Source organism: Chlorocebus sabaeus, chromosome 9 (assembly GCF_047675955.1).
Source record: "Chlorocebus sabaeus isolate Y175 chromosome 9, mChlSab1.0.hap1, whole genome shotgun sequence".
In the NCBI taxonomy this organism is placed as follows: Eukaryota; Metazoa; Chordata; class Mammalia; order Primates; family Cercopithecidae; genus Chlorocebus; species Chlorocebus sabaeus.
Window position 1 is genome coordinate 32,898,043 of NC_132912.1, and position 24,599 is coordinate 32,922,641.

The 24,599-nt window shown below is 37.6% G+C and overlaps 1 protein-coding gene across 3 annotated transcripts in view; it reads left to right on the forward strand.

The window, feature by feature from the left end:
• The window catches only part of CUL2 (cullin 2), an 86,126-nt gene that overhangs the window by 54,880 nt on the left and 6,647 nt on the right, over nucleotides 1-24,599 (forward strand). For all 3 annotated transcript variants that reach the window (XM_008002789.3, XM_008002790.3, XM_008002791.3), the window contains exons 9-18: nucleotides 1,951-2,113; nucleotides 5,794-5,918; nucleotides 8,094-8,201; nucleotides 8,860-8,919; nucleotides 9,737-9,865; nucleotides 9,970-10,056; nucleotides 11,719-11,871; nucleotides 12,470-12,547; nucleotides 15,937-16,003; nucleotides 23,424-23,626. In XM_008002789.3, the coding sequence (XP_008000980.1) occupies nucleotides 1,951-2,113; nucleotides 5,794-5,918; nucleotides 8,094-8,201; nucleotides 8,860-8,919; nucleotides 9,737-9,865; nucleotides 9,970-10,056; nucleotides 11,719-11,871; nucleotides 12,470-12,547; nucleotides 15,937-16,003; nucleotides 23,424-23,626 (1,173 nt within the window). The remainder of the gene's footprint in view (nucleotides 1-1,950; nucleotides 2,114-5,793; nucleotides 5,919-8,093; nucleotides 8,202-8,859; nucleotides 8,920-9,736; nucleotides 9,866-9,969; nucleotides 10,057-11,718; nucleotides 11,872-12,469; nucleotides 12,548-15,936; nucleotides 16,004-23,423; nucleotides 23,627-24,599) is intronic.

A 24,599-nucleotide genomic window follows, 5' to 3' on the forward strand; every position in this document is an offset into this window, starting at 1 on the left:
AAAACACCTTCCACCAAACCAGTCCCTGGTGGCTAAAAGATTAGGGACCGCTGCTCTAGACCCCTTCTTGCCCAACCTGAGTCTATGACTTTGCCCTGAACTCCTGGCTTCAAAGGGTCGCACAATAAGAAAGACAGGACTGTGGGACCCTGCTGTCTAGAGCCTCATTTTTATTGAAAATTTCTGGCCGGGTGCGGTGGCTCAAGCCTGTAATCCCAGCACTTTGGGAGGCCGAGACGGGCGGATCACGAGGTCAGGAGATCGAGACCATCCTGGCTAACACGGTGAAACCCCATCTCTACTAAAAAAATACAAAAAAACTAGCCGGGCGAGGTGGCGGGGCGCCTGTAGTCCCAGCTACTCGGGAGGCTGAGGCAGGAGAGTGGCATAAACCCGGGAGGTGAAACTTGCAGTGAGCTGAGATCCGGCCACTGCACTCCAGCCTGGGTGACAGAGTGAGACTCCGTCTCAAAAAAAAAAAAAAATTTCTGATATGCTTTCGAGGAATGATTTTCACTCCTTGTGCCCTGGCCAACTCAGCAGCACTCTCCAAAGTGCCAGGTGTATGTAGTTTCCTGGACACACTTAATTTCAGAAACTCTAATTACACAACTTCATGTTACAGTGTTTCCAAGCCTGTGCATTTGTCTGTGTATATATTGTTGGTTTGTCTTGAGATAGAAATTAGTCAAATTCTTTGGTTATTTTCCTTATTAGCTAGTTTTTGTTAATATTAAACAGTGTTATTTGTAGCTCAGCACTTTACGTAGGATAAACTTTAATAAGTCTTGATTGACACACTTGACTATGACTAAATGTATATTTACTTTCAACATTTTTATTTTTTTATTTTATTTTATTTTTATTTATTTATTTTTTGAGACAGAGCCTCGCTCTTATTGCCTAGGCTAGAGTGCAGGGGCGTGATGTCGGCTCACTGCAACCTCCTCCTCCCAGGTTTGAGCAGTTTTCCTGCCTCAGCCTCCCGAGTAGCTGGGTACTACAGGCACCTGCCACCACGCCTGGCTGATTTTTTGTATTTTTGTGGAGACAGGGTTTCACCATGTTGACCAGGTTGGTCTCAAACTCCTGACCTCATGTGATCCGCCTGCCTCGGCCTCCCAAAGTGCTAGGATTACAGGCATGAGCCACCTTACCTGGCCTTATTTTTATTTTTTTGAGACAGCATCTCTCTCTGTCACACAGGCTGGAGTGCAGTGGCGCAGTCTCGGTTCACTGCAACCCCCGCCTCCCAGGATGAAGTGATTCTCCTGCCCCAGCCTCCTGAGGAGCTGGGATTACAGGCATGCCCAGCTAATTTTTATATTTTTAGTAGAGACAGGGTTTCGCCATATTGGCCATGCTGGTCTTATACTCCTGACCTCAGGTGATCCACCTGTCTTGGCCTCCCAAAGTGCTGGGATTACAGGTGTGAGCCACCGTGTCTGGCTCCTACTTTCAAAAATTTTAATGAAATCTTTAATATGATAGTTAACTATCATGCACATACAGTTCCATTTACAAGAAGAGAAACCAACGTAAAATAATTAGATTCATCTACTTTATCTCAATATAATTTATTTTTTAATTTGATAGTTATTCATACAGAGATCACCTGTTCTGATTTTTAATCATCTGTACCCACTTTTCCTGTTACATGTTATGTTGTCCATGTAATTGGATGATGGTGTAGGTAAATGAAGACAAAATGCAGACTCTTTAACTTTAGTTCTTGCTTATAAGACTGGTGGAATGTAGATGACAGCTAGTAGCTTAAATAAAAATTTGAAATGATTTATGGAATGTGGGTTTAAATTGCTTATGTAACCCTTATTACCTTTGCCATATTTAATTTAGCCATTAAAATTTGGCCGAGTTACTTGCTGATATTACAGATTTTTCCTCATAGTAAAACTTTGTGTTCATGACTGTAAGAATATATTTCTGTAGGTTCTAGGTAGACTAAAAGATGAAGAAATTCGATGTCGAAAATACCTACATCCAAGTTCATATACTAAAGTGATTCATGAATGTCAGCAACGAATGGTAGCAGACCACTTACAGTTTTTACATGCAGAATGTCATAATATCATTCGACAAGAGAAAAAAAATGGTAAGTTTCTACCAAACATGTGAGTAGAAATTAAATTATACATCTACCTTTTATATCATCTTCCAGTCACCGTTGGTTTAATGCATATTTTAGTAACAGTCTTTAAAATATTTTAAATAAACTTTGACAGATTATTAATACTTTATTTTGAAAGACTATTTTGGGCAAGTGTTTTCAAAGAGTGTTCTAAAATCAGAAGAAAAAGTGGGAAATTGTGTTTATACATTTTTATATATTACAAGAGCTAATTTCCTTAATACATTTAGAATTCCTGATAAACAGTAGGAATAAAGACAAAGACTATAAAAAGGAAATACAAATATTATATGACAAAAGTAATCATTTATATAACATGAAAAATCAGCAATATCTGATTTTATTTTATTTTTGAGACAGAGTCTCACTCTGTCACCCAGGCTGGAGTGCAGTGATGCGATCTTGGCTCACTGCAACCTCTGCCTCCTGGATTCAAGTGATTCTCCTGCCTCAGACTCCTGAGTAGCTGGGATTACAGGCGTGCATCACCACACCTGGCTAATTTTTTTGTATTTTTAGTAGAGACAGGGTTTCACCATGTTGGTCAGGCTGGTCTCGAACTCCTGACCTCATGATCTGCCTGCCTTAGCCTCCTAAAGTGCTGGAATTACAGGCTTGAGCCACCGCGCCCAGCCTCTCTGATTTTTTTAAAAAAACAAAAAACATGCATTAATTTTATAAGGAGGAAAGATAATAAATATGTATGCTTTATTTAATTAATTTATTTTTTTGAGATGGAGTCTCGCTCTGTCACCTAGGCTGGAGTGCAATGGCACAGTCTCAGCTCACTGCAACCCCCGCCTCCCAGGTTCAAGCAATTCTGCCTCAGGCTCCCGAGTAGCTGGGATTGCAGGTGCCTGCCACCACACCCGGCTAATTTTTGTATTTTTAGTAGAGATAGCGTTTTTTTAAGTAGAGATAGCGTTTCACCATGTTGGCCTCCTGGTCTCGAGCTCCTGACATCAGATGATCCACTTGCCCCGGCCTTCCAAAGTACTGGGATTACAGGTGTGAGTCACCGCGCCTGGCCATTAATCAGGTTTTTTGTTTTTTTTTGTTTTTTCTCCCTGAGATGGAGTCCCGCCCTGTCACCCAGGCTGGAGCGCAGTGGCGCGATCTTGGCTCACTGTAACCTCTGCCTCCCGGGTTCAAGAGAGTCCCCTGCCTCAGACTCCCAAGTAGCTGGGACTACAGGCGCCTGCCCCCACACCTGGCTAATTTTTGTATTTTTAGTAAAGATGGGGCTTCACTATGTTGGCCAGGCTGGTCTCGAACTCCTGAGCTCGTGATCTGCCCGCCTCCGCCTCCCAAAGTGCTGGGATCATAGACGTGAGCCACCGCACCCGGCCCCGTGTTTTTTAAAGCAACATTGATTTCGTAGACCCAGGACAATGTAGTCAAAACACAATAATTTTATTTTAATTCCGGAAGTCACTGTCTTGAAGAGTATGATGGAAAGACTTTAATGGCCAGCAAGACTTATTGTAAAACCTATAGTAATTAAGACAATGAGGCATTGGTACAAGGACAGACAGATATCCCAATAAAATAAGAGACCCCAGCAACAACCCATGCATATGTGGCCACTTGATGTAAGACCAAGGTGGCGCTGCAGAGCAGCAGGTAAAAGATGGTGTTTTCAACACACGTTGCTCAGTCAATTGGATATCCATTTAGGAAGAAAATGAAATTTGATCACTACGTCAGATACCATATACAAAATCAGTTCACTAGAGTTTTTATCTAAATGTACAAGGTAAAAAAAATAACACTTTTAGAAGATAATATCGGAGAATATCTTCATAACCTTGAGATAGGGAAAGATATTTTAAATAGGACACAAAAAGCCCTAACCACAAAGGAACAATTGATCCAGTGAACTACATTAAAATGAAAAAGTTTGGATTATTAAAAGGCCATTAAGAGGGAGGAAGATTGCTTGAGCTCAGGAGTTCAAGACCAGCCTGGGCAACATGACAATATCCCATCTCTGCAAAAAAATACAAGCATTAGCCAGGTGGGGTGGTGTGCACCTGTGGTCCCATCTACTTGGGAGGCTGAGGTGGGAGGATCACTCATGCCTGGAAGGTGGTGGTTGCAGTGAGCTGAGATCCTACCAGAGTACTCCAGCCTGGGTGACAGAGTGAGACCCTGTCTCAAAAAAAAAGAAAAAAAAAAAGAAAAAAGCCATGAAAACCACTGGATCATCAGAAGACACTTATAGGGTAATGTAGCTGCAATAGTAAAGATTTATATCCAAAATATAAAATGGCCAAAAAACAGACACTGCAGAGTAGAAGATACCCAGATGGCCAATAAACATAAAAAGAAATGTGAAGCAGCAGGAGCTTTTCGAACACTGAAGTGAGAGTATAAATTGATGCAACTACTTTGGGAAACTGGCATTGACCGCTAAGTGGGATATATTATGCATATTTTATGATCCAGCAGTTCTACTCCTAAACGTATAACCACCCCACCGTACCTTCTGACCGCCAGTGCCTGGACATACGTACAAAAAGACTTACAAAAATGTTCATATTATTAGTATTTGTAATAGCTCCGTAAACTGGAACGGCTCAAATGTCCAGTAACTGTAGAATAGTACACTATATTCATACAATGGAATATTATAGAGGAGTGGAAATGAACAAATTAAAGCCAGGTACAACAACATAGATATCCTTATACACATTTCGTTGAACACAAGAAGCCAGATGCGAAAGAATTGTGTGATCCCATTTTTATATATAGTTCAAACTCATCTGTGATTTAGAAGTCACAGCAGTGGTTACCTTTGCAGAGGAGCAAGAGTGTGTGATTGGAAGGAGGCATGAAGGGGACTCCTGGGTGTAGGTAATGCCTATTTCTTATCCTGCGTGTGATTACATGGGTGTGTTGTGTGTTCACTTGTAATAATTCAGTAAGATACACACTTATGGTTTGTATACTTTTCTCTGTATGTATGATGCTTTAATAAAACATTTAAAATAAAACCTACTACACTGAGAGATCATTATTTACCTCCCAGGGTTAGAGATCAAAATGTTTGGTAACACATTGTTGGCAAAGGAACTCTCTGCTGTTGGCAGCTGTGGTTAGAAGGATCTGTCTACAAGATTAAACTTTGACACAGTAACCTCACTTTTGGGAATTTATATTGCATATATTCTTGCTCATGTATAAGATTATTGATTGTAACATTGCAATATCAAGAGACTGGAAACCACCTAAATTTCCATTAGTTGTTAAGAAATTATAATATATCCACATAATGGAGTACTGTGCAGCTGTAAAATACATAGAAATGCTTTGTGTACTGATAGGAAAAGACTACTAAGTTAAAATGTGTTCTGAAGCTACAAATAATATACAAAATACAGTACACTGTATTAAAAGGGGCAAAGGGAAGAATATATGTATTCACTTGAATTTGCACAAAATATCTTTGGGAAGATGGTAAATAACCACATCCCTTTCCTGTGGGGAGAGGGGCTTGGGTGGCTGGGAGGTGGGCATGGGGGGCTTTTCTCTGGGTACTCTGCACTTGGACCCGTATATTGTATTCCTGCACTTGGATCCATATATTACCTAATAAATGAAAATATTCAGGAGTTAATCCTCAGATGTCTTTTTCCTCTCAGACATGGCAAATATGTACGTCTTACTCCGTGCTGTGTCCACTGGTTTACCTCATATGATTCAGGAGCTACAAAACCACATCCATGATGAGGGCCTTCGAGCAACCAGCAACCTTACTCAGGAAAACGTGAGTTGTGTGGGGAACTGCAGTGTTTTCCTCCTAATCAGATCCATCGTGGAGTCTTTCCTTTGACTTTACTATTTTGAAAGATGAAAGAAAAAGTCTTACCATGCCAACAAAAGAAATGTCTTTATTCAAATGTTTTAAACCTAGAGCTTGTTGGACTCATTTTGGAATTATCAAATTATTAGAAAGCTATTGATGAGATAGGCTGCTGCTTAGCCATACGGAGGTGTCCATTGAACAGTTGTTAACTTTTCACAGAAAAATAAGCTTGCCATTTCTAAGTAACTGTGTTTTTGTGTAATTGGCATTGATAACATTGTTTGTTGTCATGGTAGTAGTATTAATCAGCGGTAATATAGACAACTTGTAATTTTCCTCCTTTCCATATTCTGTGAATTTGGTTGTCTAGGAAGCAAATTTAGATTCAAATAATCTTCTGTAAGTATATGCTTGCTGCCCCAAATACCCAAAACAATAACGCTCGTGTCCCTAATACTCATCTTCCTTGAGTACTTTACCAATCACATGACTGTAACAGTTTGTCTTTCCTATCACCAAATCTTGTTATTACTGGTGACGGTTGATGAGCAAGAGAGACATAACTTCAACTGTTACTATCTCTTCTTAAGTAGAGCTGTTTGCCCTTAATCTGTAAGATAGTATCTGTCACGCCTGTAATCCCAGCACTTTGGGAGGCCGAGGCAGGCGGATCACAAGGTCAGGAGATCGAGACCATCCTGGCTAACACAGTGAAACCCCATCTCTACTAAAAATACAAAAAATTAGCCGGGCATGTTGGCAGGCGCCTGTAGTCCCAGCTACTCAGGAGGCTGAGGCAGGAGAATGGCGTGAACCCGGGAGGCGGAGCTTACAGTGAGCCGAGATTACACCACTGCACTCCAGCCTGGGCGACAGCACAAGACTCCGTCTCCAGAAAAAAAAAAAAAAAAAAGATAGTATCTGTGTGTATGTGTGTAGCCGTCACTGTTCAGGAGCACTTTTTAGAGGCTGTTACCTTAGCGACAGATTGGTCTTTGGCAAGTAATAATTTTTAGTTTTTATGTTCTGCCACAATAATGTGTAAGTTTTCTATTTTTTAATTTCTTCAAATTCCTTTTACCACAGTTTTCTATTTTTGTAGAACTATTAGTTTGTATTTTGCAGATTTATTACTCTGTATTATTCGTCAAACTTACTAGTTTATGTTATTACATTTATAGATTCCATGTCCAATGACATGGGGCATAGAAGCATAGAATTTTGTGTCAAGGCTGGGAGATGGAAACATAAGTGAATACATTTGTAGTAGACTCAAATCCAGCTGACTTAGTTAAGTCTTAGGTAGTAATTTCTTCATGGTTATCTCCATTAAGAGGGAAAACTCACTTTTGCACTATTAGGTATTTCTTCTCTCTGAGATGTGAGGGATTGTCTTGCTGAGTTCAAGGGGTCTCTGTTCTCAGGGTTACTGGCTTTTTAACTGTCCTCTCTCTCAGCCTTCAGTGACTTTGCAGGCAGTCTTTGCTTATATAAGCCTCTATGAAAGTGATAGACCTGGTAGTTCAGGTCTTGTTATCCTTAAGTTATTCCAACACGGTAGAAAAGTATACTTTTGGTGGGTTCTTCTGGCAGATACTAGACAGTCTATGACATTAGCTTGTTGTGTTGAATGACAAGCTATTTTCTTTCTTTTTTGTTGTTTTTTTGTTTGTTTGTTCTGAGACGGAGTCTTGCTCTGTCGCCCAAGCTGGAATGCAGTGGTGCGATCTCTGCTCACTGCAACCTCCACCTCCCTGGTTCAAGTAATTCCCCTGCCTCACCTTCCCGAGTAGCTGGGATTACAGGCGCATGCCACCACGCCTGGCTAATTTTTTTGTATTTTTAGTAGAGACAGGGTTTCACCATGTTGGCCAGACTGGTCTCGAACTCCTGACCTCAGGCAATCCCTCTGCCTCGGCCTCCCAAAGTGCTGGGATTATAGGTGTGAGCCACCATGCCCGGCTGACAAGCTATTTTCAACACCAAAGTTTTAAATTTTTAAAACCACTTTCTGAGAAGTGTGCATGTGTAAAACATAATTTCCTTGAGGAAAAATTTACTCAAGTCTAATAAACCTAGTAGTTTATTCTTGAACCTTTTAAAATGTGGTTTTGTACTTATATTTCATATTTTTAGATGCCAACACTATTTGTGGAGTCAGTTTTGGAAGTGCATGGTAAATTTGTTCAGCTTATCAACACTGTTTTGAATGGTGATCAGCACTTCATGAGTGCGTTGGATAAGGTAAGTTTTAAATACGTATATACTATATATGTACATAAAGCTCTGTCATTCTTTAGGCAGTTTCAGGATTAGACTCCTAGTATGAGATTTCTGACCTAGACATGGAGATTAAATATGAAATTCAAAATGGAAATAATATAACTTAAATTATTAACTGAATAGTAAATTGAATGCTTGTAGAATTTCCCATGATTATGCTATATGAGGGGAATTTTTAATCTGTTATCTTCTGGATAGACATGCATAATTTTACAATTTTTAATACTGATTTTTTTCTTTGGCCATAATACTTAGGCTATATGGAATAATATTTGAAAAGAGAATAGATATGTTTTATGTGAACTTTTGTATACTTTAAAGGAAAGTTACTTACAAGATTGTAAGTTTTTTTTTAAAGTAGTGTTATTTTATCTGTTCAAATTTTGGTAATGAGTTACAGAGTATCTTGCAATAGCAACAGGATGTATAGATATTTTGTAATTAGAGAATAAAGTCACGAGGAGTCCACTGTGTTAGGTGCGAAAATATTAACAAACTACTGGCAATGCTGTGTTGTATGTGGCCGGGTAATTTTGGATGTACGGATTATGGCTTGTAGTGAACTAGCTGTACTTTTTCCCTATGGCTGGTGGTTAATTATGGCCTGTTTTTTATGTAGGCCCTTACGTCGGTTGTAAATTACAGAGAACCTAAGTCTGTTTGCAAAGCACCTGAACTGGTAAGTTTGGTGTTTGCTGAAAAGTAATCTTATGAAAAGTCAGTATTAGAACATGAAAACTGAGAATATCAAATTAATTTGGTTTTTATAGCATTTTTCAGAAAAACAAAAGGAAAATTATCTACATTGTACATAGTTTGGCATTTATGTAAGGAATGCAACATACCGTGTGTCTTTTCTTAAAAAATAGTCATTTTACAAAGTTCGGATTTTAATGTATGTCTATTTTGAAATAATTTTAATACTTTTCATGTAGATTGTTATATCTGAAATCTAAAGGAAATCTGATGATAAAGTTTAGGTAACCTTTGAAGGAAACTTGCTTACAAGGTTTTTGTAACTTTTTTTAAAGTACTTATTCAATGTCAAAAATTATAAAACCGCTCGAAACTCACCCAGGTGTTCTTTTAAAAATTTATATTACCCATATCAGTTGCTTTATTGGTCAATAAGTGATAATTGGATATTTGACTTGTTCTTTTAAAATATATACCTTACGATGTGTATTTTATTTAGGTTACACTTATGATTATTACATAAAGCTTTAGAAGCCTGGTGTGGTTGTGCATGCCTGTAGTCCCAACTACTTGGGAGGCTGAGGCAGGAGGATCCTTTGAGCCTAGGAGTTTGAGGCTGCAGTGAGCTATGATGTTGTCCACTGCAATCCAGCCTGGGCAACAGAGCAAGACCCAGTCTCTTAAAAAAACAGTAAAAACTCTGTCCACTGATCTTATCTTGTATCACCACTTTGCCTCCTTTGAGGCATGATATATACAGAAGCACCCTTTGTAAGATTTATTATCAATTTCTACATGAGCTTGCTAAGTACTGTGACAACTTACTGAAGAAGTCGGCGAAAGGGATGACAGAGAATGAAGTGGAAGACAGGCTCACGAGCTTCATCACGGTGTTCAAATACATTGATGACAAGGATGTCTTTCAAAAGGTATGCTGTGAACAAAAAAGTTTTGTTTGTGTTTTGGTCAACTTTATTTCTGAATGCTAAATCATTAGAAAGGAAGTGATCTTTTAAAATATTTTTAAATGCAGTTCTACGCAAGAATGCTGGCAAAACGTTTAATTCATGGGTTATCCATGTCTATGGACTCTGAGGAAGCCATGATCAACAAATTAAAGGTAATATAAGTCTTTAATCTGGTACTGTCCTAGAAATTCACTCACAAGCATATAAAGATGTTCATTGCAGGATTGTATGCAGTAACAGGAAACAATTCATCCAGTTAAATGTATATTTTTATATTCACACAGTGGGATATACAAATACTATATTAAAAGGACAAAATATATATGCTTATATATGAAGATTCACTGGATAATCAGTATTAACGATAAAAGATTATTACTACTTTAAATGAATAGACCTAAAATATTCCTTTAAGTACAAATTTTGGAGTGCAATTCCATTTCAATTTATTTTTACATCATTTCAGCTTGCTTGCACACCGATAAGTGGTAGCAGGTTCTTATTTCTCCTGCGTTATTCAATAAATTTTCCTGCATAGTAGACATTTTGAATATAATATGCACCCCTTTTTTCCTTTTTCTTTTTTTTAAGAGATAGGATCTCACTATGTTGCCCAGGCTGGACTCTAACTCCTGGGCTCAAACGATCCTCCCGCCTCAGCCTCCTGAGCAGCTGGGACAACAGGTGTGCACCACTGCACCCAGTTGCTATGTGCTCTTTTTTAAACCTACCAAAAAAAAAAAAAAAACTTAGTTTTTAATTTCTAAAAGTAGAGTTGGCCAGGTGTGGTGGCTCACGCCTGTAATAGTAGCACTTTGGGAGGCCAAGGTGGGTAGATTGTTTGAGCTCAGTAGTTCGAGACCAGCCTAGGAAACATGGCAAAACCCTGTCTCTACCAAAAATACAAAAGTTACCTGGGCTTGGTGGCTAGTCCCAGTTACTCAGGAGGCTGAGGTGGGAGGATTGCTGGAGCCTGGGACATCGAGGCTGCTGTGAGCCATGATCACACCACTGCACTCCATCCTGAGTGACAGAGCAAGACCGTGCCTCTAAATAGATTAATTACCAGAAAAATAGTAGTGTTAATGAGCTTTTATATTTCAAGATTAGAGATTCAGATTTTCTGACCTGGTAAAAACATAATTTTGAATAATTTTAAAGAAATAATTTTCTTCATCACTCAGTAGATGCTATTAAAAATATGCCTAAGTAGACCTTTTTCAATTGACTACTGGCTAGAGTATTCCCAGTAATCATTTATGTAATCTTTCATTTGATACTATCTGTAAACCTTATAAGAGCCAGCAGCTGTGGTATGTGCCAGTAGTCCCAGCTACTGGGAGAGTGAGATAGGAGGATGGCTTGAGCCCAGGAGTTCAAAGTTGTAGTGCACCACGATGGCTCCAATGAATAGCCACTGTGTTACAGCATGGGCAACAGTGAGACCCCATGTCTTTAAAACAAAACACAACATAAAATCCTTATAAGATATCTTATGTATAGTAATGGGACGTTTTGCAGTGCTGAAATAAGAGATGAATGTATAAAAAAGTTTTTGTTTACGGGGAGATTTATTGTTCCTAGATAGGTGGATTTTATTCACTTACTTAAAATATGCCTTTAAAAAGAAGAAAGTTGGAAAGGTTTTGATTAGTTGCTTTGACTTACGAAGAATATATTACTAGTCCTTGGGTATAAGTGTACATGCAAGAACTCTTGACCAAAGACCTAGCAATACTGACACATTCTTATTAACCAATATGACTTATTATTTTTCTTTTGAAGTCATGTATTTTCTAAAACTTTTTTTATAGCAAGCCTGTGGTTATGAGTTTACCAGCAAGCTACATCGGATGTATACAGATATGAGTGTCAGCGCTGATCTCAACAATAAGTTCAACAATTTTATCAAAAACCAAGACACAGTAATAGATTTGGGAATTAGTTTTCAAATATATGTTCTACAGGTATGAATATGTGTTTTACTATGAGCATTTACTAATCATTTCAGGACTTTGATACAAAGGATTCATAAATGGATGCCTGATTACATTTGGTTCTGTCAGTAGATCGTGGCTTCCAAAGTCCTATTGATTTGGGCAGGGCGTAGTAGCTCACGCCTGTAATCCCAGCACTTTGAGAGGCCAGAGTGGGCAGATCTCTTGAGCTCAGGAGTTCCAGACCAGCCTGGCCAACACAGTGAAAACCCATCTCTACTAAAAATACAAAAATTAGCCAGGTGTGGTGATGCGTGCCTGTAATCCCAGTTACTGAGGAGGCAGAGACAGGAGAATCACTTGAACCCCCGGAGGCGGAGGCTGCAGTGAGTGGAGATGGTGCCACTGCATTGCAGCCTGGGTGATGGAGTGAGACTCTATCTCAGGAAAAATAAATAAATAAATAAAAGTCATATTGATTTGGAATGAAATGTGCCATAATAGAAATACTCAAATTTTATCAGCATTTTGAGGAAGAAAAAAATGTTTTAGATGCTTAGATTATTTAATAAATATTTACTTTCAATTTAGATGTTGATCCATTTAGCTTTTTATTTTTTCCTTCTAGGCTGGTGCGTGGCCACTTACTCAGGCTCCTTCATCTACGTTTGCAATTCCCCAGGAATTAGAAAAAAGTGTACAGATGGTAAGTTTGCAGGAAATATACTAGAAGACTAAAGGAATTTTAATAATTGTCTTCATATTGTATCACCTTTAATATTTTTTCAAAGTCTTAAGGGTTCATGTGATAAAAATAGATTCACAAATTATAGTCAGTCTGCCCTTTGGGAAGAATGTAAGTTGTTGTAGTTACTAATATTAAAACTAAAATGCTAAGAATGTCATACAGTTCTTTGTCAAACCATGTCTCTTATTCTGAATAAATCTGTCATCTGCTATTAAGCAGTTTTAAATTATAAAAATGTTGATATCAGAAGAAAGCTTAGAATTCAACACTTAAAATATCACTTACCAGTTTTCCTTTTGAATTTTGACCAAATACCTCATTCAACCCTTGTAATATTTTTTATTTCTGTCCTGTAATGTAGGTGAGTATATGTGAAGTAACTGCTAGTAGAGTAAGTAGTAACAGTGATCGACAGTGGTTATAGTTTCATGGTAATAATAGAGGAGAGTGCTGTAACCAGTCAGGTAGGTTTCAGGAAGGCAAGCATGATAGACTTTCAGAATAGGAGGCTAAATTAGGACTTCTTACATCTTCTTTGAAAAGAGATTGTAGCACAGACTGTTTTAGAAACCATGAAGAAGACCATTTATTTATGCAGACATTCATTGGATGAGGCAGACTATAATCCAAGGTTATTACAAATTTTGCAGAAAGGATACATCCCAAAGTGCTGGGATTTCAGGCATGAGCCACCATGCCTGGCCTTGGCAGTCTTTTACATTTCTTTTTAAAAATCCTGTGTCCCTGATTGAAATTAAGGGGGAGAGAATAGGAGCTGACAGAAATGAAGTTTTCCTTTAGTTTTTTTCTTTCCTCTTTCCTTGAAATAATTATTTTCCATTTATAGTTTTTAACTCCTTAAACTTTATTGATGTATAGCCTTCATCAGGTTTTAGTTTCCCCATTTACAAATAGGAAGTGAGTTTCTTTCTGTCTATAAAATTCTGGTTCCAAAAATACTGTTCTCTCCATTTGAATTGTCTCCAATTACCAGTAGAGGGAGTTTGTCCTTTATTTTTTTTCTAGTAAAGTCCAAGTTTTCAGACACATAGGATTGAAATCCATTTGTATACTTAATAATGTACAGTTTTCACATGTAAATTAATTCATCCTGCCTTAGTGATGATTTGCATTTTTTTACATCTTAATCTTAAATATGACTATTTATCAAGAATTACCTTTATTTTACACCAAAGTCTCAAAACTGTGGAATTAAAGATGTAATTAAAAGTAATTTCTTTTATACTTTAGGCCAATAAATCGTAATTGTTACATTTCTTTTTTACCTAGGCCAAAACCCTGAATAATATTAAGAAGTATTTAAAGTAGCCGGGCGCGGTGGCTCACGCCTGTAATCCCAGCGCTTTGGGAGGCCGAGGTGGGCGGATCACGAGGTCAGGAGATTGAGACCGTCCTGGCTAGCACAGTGAAACCCCGTCTCTACTAAAACACAAAAAATTAGCCAGGTGTGGTGGCATGCACCTGTAGTCCCAGCTACTCGGGAGACTGAGGCAGGAGAATCGGTTGAACCCAGGAGGTGGAGGTTGCAGTGAGCCGAGATTGCGCTGTTGCACTCTAGCCTGGGCGATAGAGCGAGACTCCGTCTCAAAAAAAATAAAATAAAATAAAAAGAAGAAGTATCTAAAGTAGAGTATAATAATGTAGCTATCTATTAAAGGTAAATAAACTCATTGAATTTTTAAGGCTCTTTGAGATCTAATTAATGCCCTTAAAGGGCATTAATTTCTTACTAATAAACTTTACTAACACAATTATTTTAATGACATAACCAAGGAAGGTTTTATAACTTTGGTCTTTGTAGTGCCAGATGAATTGATGAATTTATTGGAGTCTGTTCTTGATTAGCTATAGATATGAGAGTCTTTGTAGTCAGATTTTAAATGTAAGTATGAGTCATTATCTTCTTTTGGCATATTGATATTATCATCAATAAAATTTTACCAAATAGTAGTATTGAAGAGGTAAAAAAAGGTTTTAGAGCGTGGAATATACATTTTAAAGCCAGTTTTGCACTTTAAATTATGAGCATTTTAAAGCTGGAATTTATCATTTCCAAAAGCGTTTTGAGAAAAAATGAAAGTTTTTTTAAACTTTTATTTTGCTTTTGTCCAGAGATTCATTGTAAATGTGTTATAGATCAATTGTGAATTATATAGTAGTGATTGAATTTTATTGATATCCCTCGGGATTATTAGTCAGATCATACTTCTGTATTCCCCTTATGATGTATTTCAATTTGCTGTTTGTCTGGATTAGAACTAAGCAGGCAAGCTGAAGTATTCCAGGTGCTAGTCATTTCCTGTTCATCCTTCAAAGGGATTGGTGGATCTGCTGGTAGAGGAGGATTCTGCACCATTAGAGGGAAAATAGGCTCAACAAATTTCAGCTTCCCAGGACTAGGCAAACTTAAGAGTAACTACTGAAAGAACTGACTCATTTTCTTGGCTGGAGCTATTAACTTTTGCTGTTAAGGAGTGGTCATACTATAGGTGATAGGTCAGTCATTGCTGACTGCTTTATGTGAACTTCCTTTTTAAAGTACAAAAGGTAAAGTTTGATATACAAATAAAAGCTGTAAGTATGTTATATATGGTACATCATGCTAAAAGTTTATTCAGAGTTCTGAACTGGCATAATGCAGTTTATTTTTTAGTTTTGTAAAAAAATTGAGTTTTTATCTTTTTCACATTCAGCATCATTTTTCCTCTTTTTGTTGTATACTAGCTCTTTATTAAAGAAAAAGGAACTCCGTATTTTTGTCTTGTAATTACACATTCAGTCCAGGGAGGAATGTTTAAAATTTCAAGGCTACATTAATAGAATTTAAATTTAATTGTTCACAATAATATCAGCAAAAGAATATCCAGAGACATACTCTAAAACTTCGTATTTGTGTCTGATTGAATGTGGAAGCTATATGTTGGCAAATGGGAGATCAGAAATGAAGATGGGGTTGCTGTTTTCATGGTGAAACATATGTTGCTGTCTTTGGTTAGTAAGTGGAATTTATAAAGTCCATGTTAATATTATTTAGAAATGATAATCACTGTGTCATTTCAGAAAGTCAAATTTGTAGTGCTGTGGTTTAGTGGAGAGAGCTGTAGAACAGGTTGTCAATTAAAAGAGCTGGAATAACGTGTATAGCCTTGATTAGGGACTACAGGAACATGCTTTCTCCTCTGCAAAAGAAGGAGGTAAATCAGATTGGCTATAATGTCTTTTCTAATATGAATGCTTTTTATTGCTTTTGTAGTATAGTGTTAATTAACTAGGCAAGTTATAGTAGCTAAAAATAATGTGTTTTTTTTTTTTTTTTTTTTTTACAGTTTGAATTATTTTATAGCCAACATTTCAGTGGAAGGAAACTTACATGGTTACATTATCTGTGTACAGGTAAAATGCATTTAATTATATCTGACTTAATGAAATTTACCTGATGCTTATATTAATTTAGAAACAGATTTTCTGTGGCCCAATTACAGTTTTTAACCTTTTCTCTTCCATCAACCTTTTTCCCCATGAAAGCAACTAACAATGAAATTCAAATGAAAGTATAGCACTTTTTAATAGTATTTTATAATTATACTGTTTATAATCTTTCTGCTTTTAAAGAAATGTTCTGACTTTATACTGATTTATTACATTTCTGTAGCCAACCACTACATTAGCAAATTTATTAGAAACTCAGATTTGATGGGTCAGACACACTTAGAAACTTGTTCTCTAAATATGCCAGATCCCCTTGCCAATTTCATTATTAAAGCATCATAAGGAGACCTAACCATTTCATTTTTACTTGTGATACTGGAGTGAATGCAATAGATAGTAAAGCTTTTTGCAGAAAGTCCCACTTAATTTTCAATAGTTTCCGATTTTAAAACACTTTAGTCACAATCTAATTTCCTTTGCTTCTTTCTGGAACAATGAGGTCCACTTACTTACAGTGGGATTAATACCTGAATTATTGTGGACTGTGTATGGAGTTACCTGAAGATGTAAGCCAAAGCAAATACTTGAATTTTCTTTCTCTCTCTCTTTTTTTTTTAAACTAAACTATGCTTTGGCAAGTTCATTGAATCACTTTTCCTTTGTACAAGAAGGAAAAGGTATATATGCTAATATTTCTTAGAAATGGTACAAGAAAATCATTTGCCAAACCTTTATTAGGAAATGTGTTCTGTCTCCTCCCCAAGGAAGATTTCATCCAAGTAACTATGATACTTGCTGTTTATTTGACTGATTTACACCTTGGGAAATGTAATACATTAGTATAACATTTCTGTATCTCATTGTATTAGTAATACATTTTGCATTACTTATGTAAGTTGATCTTTATTGAGCAAGTTGGACATTCTAATTTTTAAAATAATTTTTGAAATAAGGAGATTTTCACCGATACTCTTAGTGGTGGTTAAAATTTGACCTTTGACTAAGGGCAATGGCTCACACCTGCAACCCCAGCACTTGGAGAGGCGGAGACGGGCGGGTCACTTGAGCCCAGGAGTTCGAGACCAGCCTAGGCAACATGGCAAAACCCCGTCTCTACTAAAAATCCAAAAATTAGCCAGGCGTGGTGGAGCACACCTGTAGTCTCAGCTACTCGAGAGGCTGAGATGGGAGGATCACTTGAGCCCAGGAGCTGGAGGCTGCAGTGAGCCATGATCGTGCCACTGCACTCCAGCCTGGGCAACAGAGCAAGACTCTATCTCAATCAGTCAGTCAGTAAGTTGACCTTTAATTTTACAAATATTCTATTTTCATTTAGCAAATAAATTGATTTTAAGAAAAAAATGCTGGACCAGGGTTTTATATATTTTTTTTTTCTAAGAAAGCTAATATATCTTAGTGTAGTTCAATTTAGCTTGCTTTTACTTTGCATAAATATCTGTCTAGGGGAGTTTAAACTTCCTTGGGTATTCTCATTTCAGCAATAATCATGTCTCCTAAAGTAATTTTAATAAGGGGCTCATTTTTTTCATAACAACTAGTGGTGGATAAGAAGAAAATAAATTTATGCACATAGTTTTTTATCCATTGGAATTTAGTTCGAAAATAGTCACCAATATCACCTAAATAGGAAAGAGAATAACTTTCTTTCTGTTTTTGAGCTATACTAAATTTCTAAGCTGATACATAATAAGTTGATTTGGGAGCTCTTTTGTTTGTTCATTTCTTTTATCTTATTTAATATTATTTGTGTTTTAGTTAAAACCAAATAGTTACATCCTTTGGAAAGAGAACGTTATAAGTTTATTTTTTGTTTTGATTCACTGAAGGTACTGAAAACACCTGTGACCTATCAGTGAAACCAGGAGTTAGAGTTGTTTTTATGTTTATATTGTAAAATGATTAACTCAAGCTAATTAACGTAAGTAGCATCTCACTTATCTATTTGTGGTGAGACCATTTAACATCTACTGTCACAGCAATTACTGTCACAGCAATTTTCTTTGTTTTTTTTTTTGTTGTTGTTGTTGCTGTTTTTTGAGACAGAGTCTTGCTCTGTCATCTAGGCTGGAGTGCAATGGCGCAATCTGGGCTCACTGCAACTTCCACCTTCTGGGTTCAAGTGATTCTCCTGCCTCCGCCTCCTGAGTAGCTGGAATTACAGGCACACACTACCACACCCAGCTAATTTTTGTATTTTTAGTAGAGACGGAGTTTCACCATGTTGGCCAGGTTGGTCTCGAACTCCTGACCTTGTGATCCACCCACCTCGGCCTCCTGAAGTGCTGGGATTACAAGCGTGAGCCACCGTGCCTGGCCTTGTCACAGTAATTTTCAAGTTTACTCCACAGTGTGATTAAGAGTCACCATGCTATATGATAGAGCTCCAGAACTTACTGGTCCTAACTGAAACTTTGTCCCCTTTGACCAACATTTTTCGTTTTATTTTTGTTCTCCATTTATTCATTTAACAAAAAGGTTCTCACACACCATGTGTATTGAAGATGCTTGTTCTAGATTACCCATATATGACCTAAGGCTCCAGGACTTCTTTAAAACACTGGCTCTGAGGCTGGACAGATCGCTCAGGGTTCTGTTTCTTGAGAACCGCTGTTACTTCCACTTAAACACAGAATGAAAATTATTCCTTCCTAGTCCATTGCTATATTTCCAGCTCAGTGAATACCCCAGAAAAGGTTAATTTTTCTATTGTAAATGAAGAGTCTTTACAAATGGTTGATCGTACACAAAGTGGTATTTGGGGGAATTTAGAATTAGAAGACCTGTGGTCAGAGTTATTAGCTCACAACTTACTAGCTGTGTAATCTTGAGCAAGTTACTTAACTCCTTTGAGCCTGTTTCCTCGTCTTTATCGTTGTAAAATTCATTGATCAATTCAAAGAACGTTTTCTGTGTCTCAAGTACTTCTAAACACCAAGTGGACAGAAATAAAATACAGAGCCTTGGCCCTCAAAAAAAGCTCATGTCTAGTAGGCAGACAGACAAGCACATAGTTACGGTACAGTGTTTTGAACGTTGTAGAGGTCAGCCCAGGGCATAATACAGAATGGTGGTGGCAGTCAGGTCCTGGCGAGGGAGGGCTTTTGGGGAAATCACATCTCAACTTGTTTTCAAGAACTAATAGGGCCAGGTGCAGTGACTTACACCTGTAATCTAGCACTTTGGGAGGCTGAGGCAGGAGAATCCCTTGAGCCCAGGAGTTCAAGATCAGCTTGGGCAACATAGTGAGACCCTGTCTTGAAAAAATAAAATAAAATAAAAATAATGAATAGGACTTAACCAAGCTAGGTAAAGGAGAGTGTTGAGAGTGTATTACCAACAGAGGTAAGAATTTTAAGAAGCAATCTGTGATGCCAGATGTGACAGAGTAAGAAAAATCCTGAAAATTCCAGTGAATTTATGACTAGGGCCTTGGATAGAATTAACCATAAGGAACAGTTTGATAAAGACATACAGATACTTGATAAAGAGATATGACCAGACAGTGTGACAGAAACTATTACACTGTCTGCATATAAATAAGTTTTATTTGTGGCAGAGCAAGAAGTTGCCGAGATTCCTGGTCAGTTGCTGAAAGACACGTTGAGAAATGATGAACTCAAAGAAGATAAAACTTCACCAGACAGTACATAGTATGGATCAAGCTAGAACTTTGTGAACCCTACATCGTAGTATGTGTTGGTAGTTACTAGTGTTTGCCAAAATAAAAGTAACACCATATAATTGTGCATACCTTAAAAGGTAACGATTCTATTGACTAAATTTGTCTCGCTTTTGTTTTCAAATACTTCCAACAGCTAAAAATAGGCAGGGGTATTAATATTGTCTAATGTCCAGTCTATACTCAAATTTCCCTGATTGTCCCAAGTTGACTTGCTTGACTGTCAGAGGTCACTAATTGTATTTGGTTGTTACGTTTCCCTTCCACCACCCCACTTCTCAGCATCCTCTGACATACCGTTTTGAACAGACCAGGCCAGTTGTCTTGTAGAATATCCAGTACTCTGGATTACTTATTTGGGATTTTTAAAATTTTTTACTTTTTAATTTGTTTTCTATTCCTTGTATGTTCTGGAAAGTGGAAATTAGTTCTAAAGGTTTGATTATATTCAGTTAAGTATTATTGGCAAGGTTATTTCATAGGTGGTCCTGTGTATTTCATATTGCGTATTTCAAAGGCATCTAATGTCAGGTTGTCTCACTATTAGAGATGCTAAATTTGGAAGGCAGTAACCACCAATTATCTCCATTGTAGAGGCACTCTTTCCCCTTTTCGGTTAGCTTAGCAGACAATCTGAGGGATGATACTTTGGCATGAATACCCTGTTCCAGGAACCTAATATAGTTTTAGCCTCCACTGATGATCCTTGCCAGAATCAGTTGTTTCACAACTGATTGCAAAATGGTGATATTCTATCATGCCTTCGGCATTCCCTGAGAGAGTAGAGAGCTGACACAGATACTGGGTAGTGACCTGGATGAAACTGTTATGAGAGTTCTGCCCACTCTTTATTTCCTGTCATGTAAATGCTGCTTGAATTATTGTTGGCTGGCTTTAAGTATCATGTATCAGAATGTTTTATTTTAGTTTTTAGTCTCTTAGAGTTCACCAGCCTATTCTGCAGGGTAAATCACCACTCTTGTCATTTCTCATTTGTGTTTACATCACAATAATTAAATGAATCATCCAAGTTTGGGGTTTCCTTTCCCCCTCCGCCCCCCTTGCCTTCCCACCCCTTCCCCAGTCTTTTCAGTAAGAGTATGGTGCTAAGAAAAGTGGGAAGAGGTCAGTGTACCCCAATCCCTGGTAAAGTATTGAAAAATAGCAAGAAAAGGCACAATGCAAGAATGAACTCAATAAGAAGTACGTGATACTTTGGCTCCTCACATAATCTCCTAATGCTCTTTGGATCTTGTGGTGCTAAACGACAACTTTTGTGTGGCAGAAGACTTATTCTGTTTTCAAACCCATGGCAGCATATTACAGCATCAGTGACGTCCTGGCTGATGGTGCCACTTAATCATCTTGGTGCTTGATGCATAATTCTGTTTGTTTCTGCATATGTTTAATTCATCATTGCAGAAATAACAAAATGCAATTTATGTAATGTTTTACTTCTTACCACATTTTCCAAATTTAATGTTGATAAGAGCCCTGTTTATAGAAAGTGTTAATAGTGTATGCCAAATGATAAGTTTTTACACAAGCTGTTTCTATGAATTGGATATTGAATTTAATATATTAAACCTCCTTTTGTGAACATTTAAAGGGTTATGAAATTTTTCTCTTGGTGTTCCCATCCAAATAATTCTGAAAAATATTTCTGAATATCAGTTTTATCTAAAATAAGTCAAGGCATAAATGATGATAATCAAGATAGTATTGCATTTATGGTGATATTAAGCTAATGAATTCACTCATGGCCTTTAAAACCTTTTTTTTTTTTTTTTTTTTTTTTTTTTCTGAGGCGGAGTTTCACTCTTGTTGCCCGGGCTGGAGTGCAATGGCGCGATCTCGGCTCACAGCAACCTCTGCCTCCTGGGTTCAAGCCATTCTCCTGCCTCAACCTACGGAGTAGATGGGATTACAGGCATGCGCCACCACACCCGGCTAATTTTGTATTTTTAGTAGAGACGGGGTTTCTCCATGTTGGTCAGGCTGGTCTCGAACTCCGGACCTCAGGTGATCCACCCGCCTCAGCCTCGCCAAAGTGCTGAGATTACAGGCTTGAGCCACCATGCCGAGCCTAAAATCTTTAATGAGGTAATGGATACATAAAGCAGAAAACCTTAATCGGAGTTACTAATTCTCCTTAAGAGGGAAAATGCAGTCTCTGGGGTAATTTCATGAGAAATACAACTTCCTTGAGTTAACAATGAAGAGCTTTAAAATCAAATCTCGTGTTGATTTCATTTATAGTCCGTTCAGCAGTCAAATAATGCAGGCTGTGTGTGTGTGTCATGAGCTTTCCGTGTGCTGATGTCATGCTGCTGTCTCCCAGGATGTTGCAGAACTGTAGTATACATAATACTTGCTCTATCTCTTGGAGCTCAGGGTCGTTTAGCATACAGAATTTCTTTTTTTTTTTTGAGACAGATACTCATTCTGTCTCCCAGGTTTGAGTGCAGTGGTACGATCTTGGCTCACTGCAACTTCCGCCTCCCAGGATCAAGCGCTTCTTATACCTTAGCCTCCCGAGTAGCTGAGATTACAGGCATATGCCATCATGCCTGGCGAAGTTTTGTATTTTTAGTAGAGACAAGGTTTCACCATGTTGACCAGGCTGGTCTTGAACTCCTGGGTTTAAGTGATCTGCCCACCTCAGCCTTTCAGAGTGCTGGGATTACAGGCATCATCCTTCGTGCCTGGCCCATATGGAACATATTTATGAAAACATTCAGATTAAATGTTTTTCATTTTTATGAAAACATTCAGATTAAATTAAATTCTTTTGCTATCAACTATTTCAGCAAAAGAATGAGTCTGCCTGTTTGTCTCTCCTTTCTTACCTATTTGCCTCTAGGAAGTTACTGGAAAGAAAAATGTTATTTATAAGACATAATAGCATTAATTTTGGCCGAAATTACAGCTTAGACAGGACCGTAAAAGCATTTTCCATATGGCTGTAGACCTCCCAGGAGGCTTGAACCTTCCGTGGGAGACTTGTGTCAGTTGTTGGTATCACTTTCCCCTTTGTCCGTCCATTTCTCCTTCACCCACCTCCTTTTATTGTTTGGATTTTTTGTTTTTTTCTTTTTCTGCCTAAGTCTTAGCGTTTCTATTAGTACTTAAAGGCTGTTTTTTTTTTTTTTGAGACGGAGTCTCGCTCTGTCACCCAGGCTGGAGTACAGTGGCGCGATCCCGGCTTGCTGCAACCTCGGCCTCCCAGGTTCAAGCGATTTTCCTGCCTCAGCCTCCCGAGTAGCTAGGATTACAGGCATGTGCCACCACGCCTGGCTAATATTTGTACTTTTAGTAGAGACAGGGTTTTACCATGTTGACCAGGCTGGTCTCGACCTCCTGACCTAAAGTGATCTGCCTGCCTCGGCCTCCCAAAGTGCTGGGATTACAGGTGTGAGCCACTGTGCCTGGCCTTAAAGACTGTTTTAACCTACTGGTGAAGTTATGATAGCTTAACTGATTTATACCATATACTCAAAACTAATAGAATTCCATCTTCACCTCCCCAAGAAACAAAATGACTACCTTGTTAACAGCAGTGGCTTTACAACAATTTAATAAAACTATTGGTTCACTCTTTCAGAGGAAAATGTCTGAAATAGAGTAAATTTGAAATGTTTCTTTGAATGGTCATTTCACTGTCAGTTTTTGTTTTAATTGTAGGTGAAGTTAAAATGAACTATTTGGGCAAGCCATATGTAGCCATGGTTACGACATACCAAATGGCAGTTCTTCTTGCCTTTAACAACAGTGAAACTGTCAGTTATAAGGAGCTTCAGGACAGCACTCAGATGAATGAAAAGGAACTGACAAAAACAATCAAATCATTACTTGATGTGAAAATGATTAACCATGATTCAGAAAAGGTATGTAGTAATATTCCAAAGAATTTAAGCATTATCAACATTAAAGCTTTTTCATGAGACATTTGCAGTTTTAAAGTAAGGCTGTAATTGTCATTGCACCTTGTGCTCTGGAAAGCACTTGCATTCACTACATTACTGCACGCTCCATAGAGCTGCGAGCGTAAGGCATCACAGAGCGTGCTGTGTGAGTTGGTGCCATGTGCCCTTTATAGTTTGATTTTATTTGTCCTATACTGTTAAAGCTTATTGAATAATTGTAAAAGAATTGCCATCTGGAAGATTTTGATTAATTGAGATTTTGAAACTAGCCTTTAAAGACTTTCTGGGTTTTTGGTTTTATAAATGTGCTTAATTTCATGGTTCTATACCAGGAAATGACAGCCTGTTGACATCTATTTGTACACATATTTAATATGTGTAACTCCATTCCAAGTGTTCTTAATGTCAGCACTCAATTAACTATCATCTGTTTTTAACCACCATATGTTTTTGATACCTGTCACAAGAATAACAAGCCATTAGTATATTACTTTTTTCTCTGTAACTTTTTTCTAGTTACAAGATTTCATTGTTTTGTTGTCATAGTATATCCTAGATGTTTAAATAGTTAAAAATGCAACAGAGGTGGGATTATATCTCCTTCAAATTACTGTGCTTATAAGAAAAAAATTTCTATAAATAATGTTTTGTTTTTATTTTGGTAAAGTTAATAGCCTACGGTTTATTTCTCTCATCAATTCATTTTGCTGACATCCCGAAGATGATGATGACATTTTATAGTCTACAATTGAACAACTGTAAAAGGCATATATTCTGAAATTCAAATCAATGTTTTCATAATTTTGAGAAATGATTTTTCTGGCATCAGAATCTTAGCAAAATACGGATTTTTTTTTTTTTTTTTTTGAGACGGTGTTCCACTCTTGTTGCCCAGACTGGAGTGTAATGGCGTGATCTCGGCTCACTGCAGCCT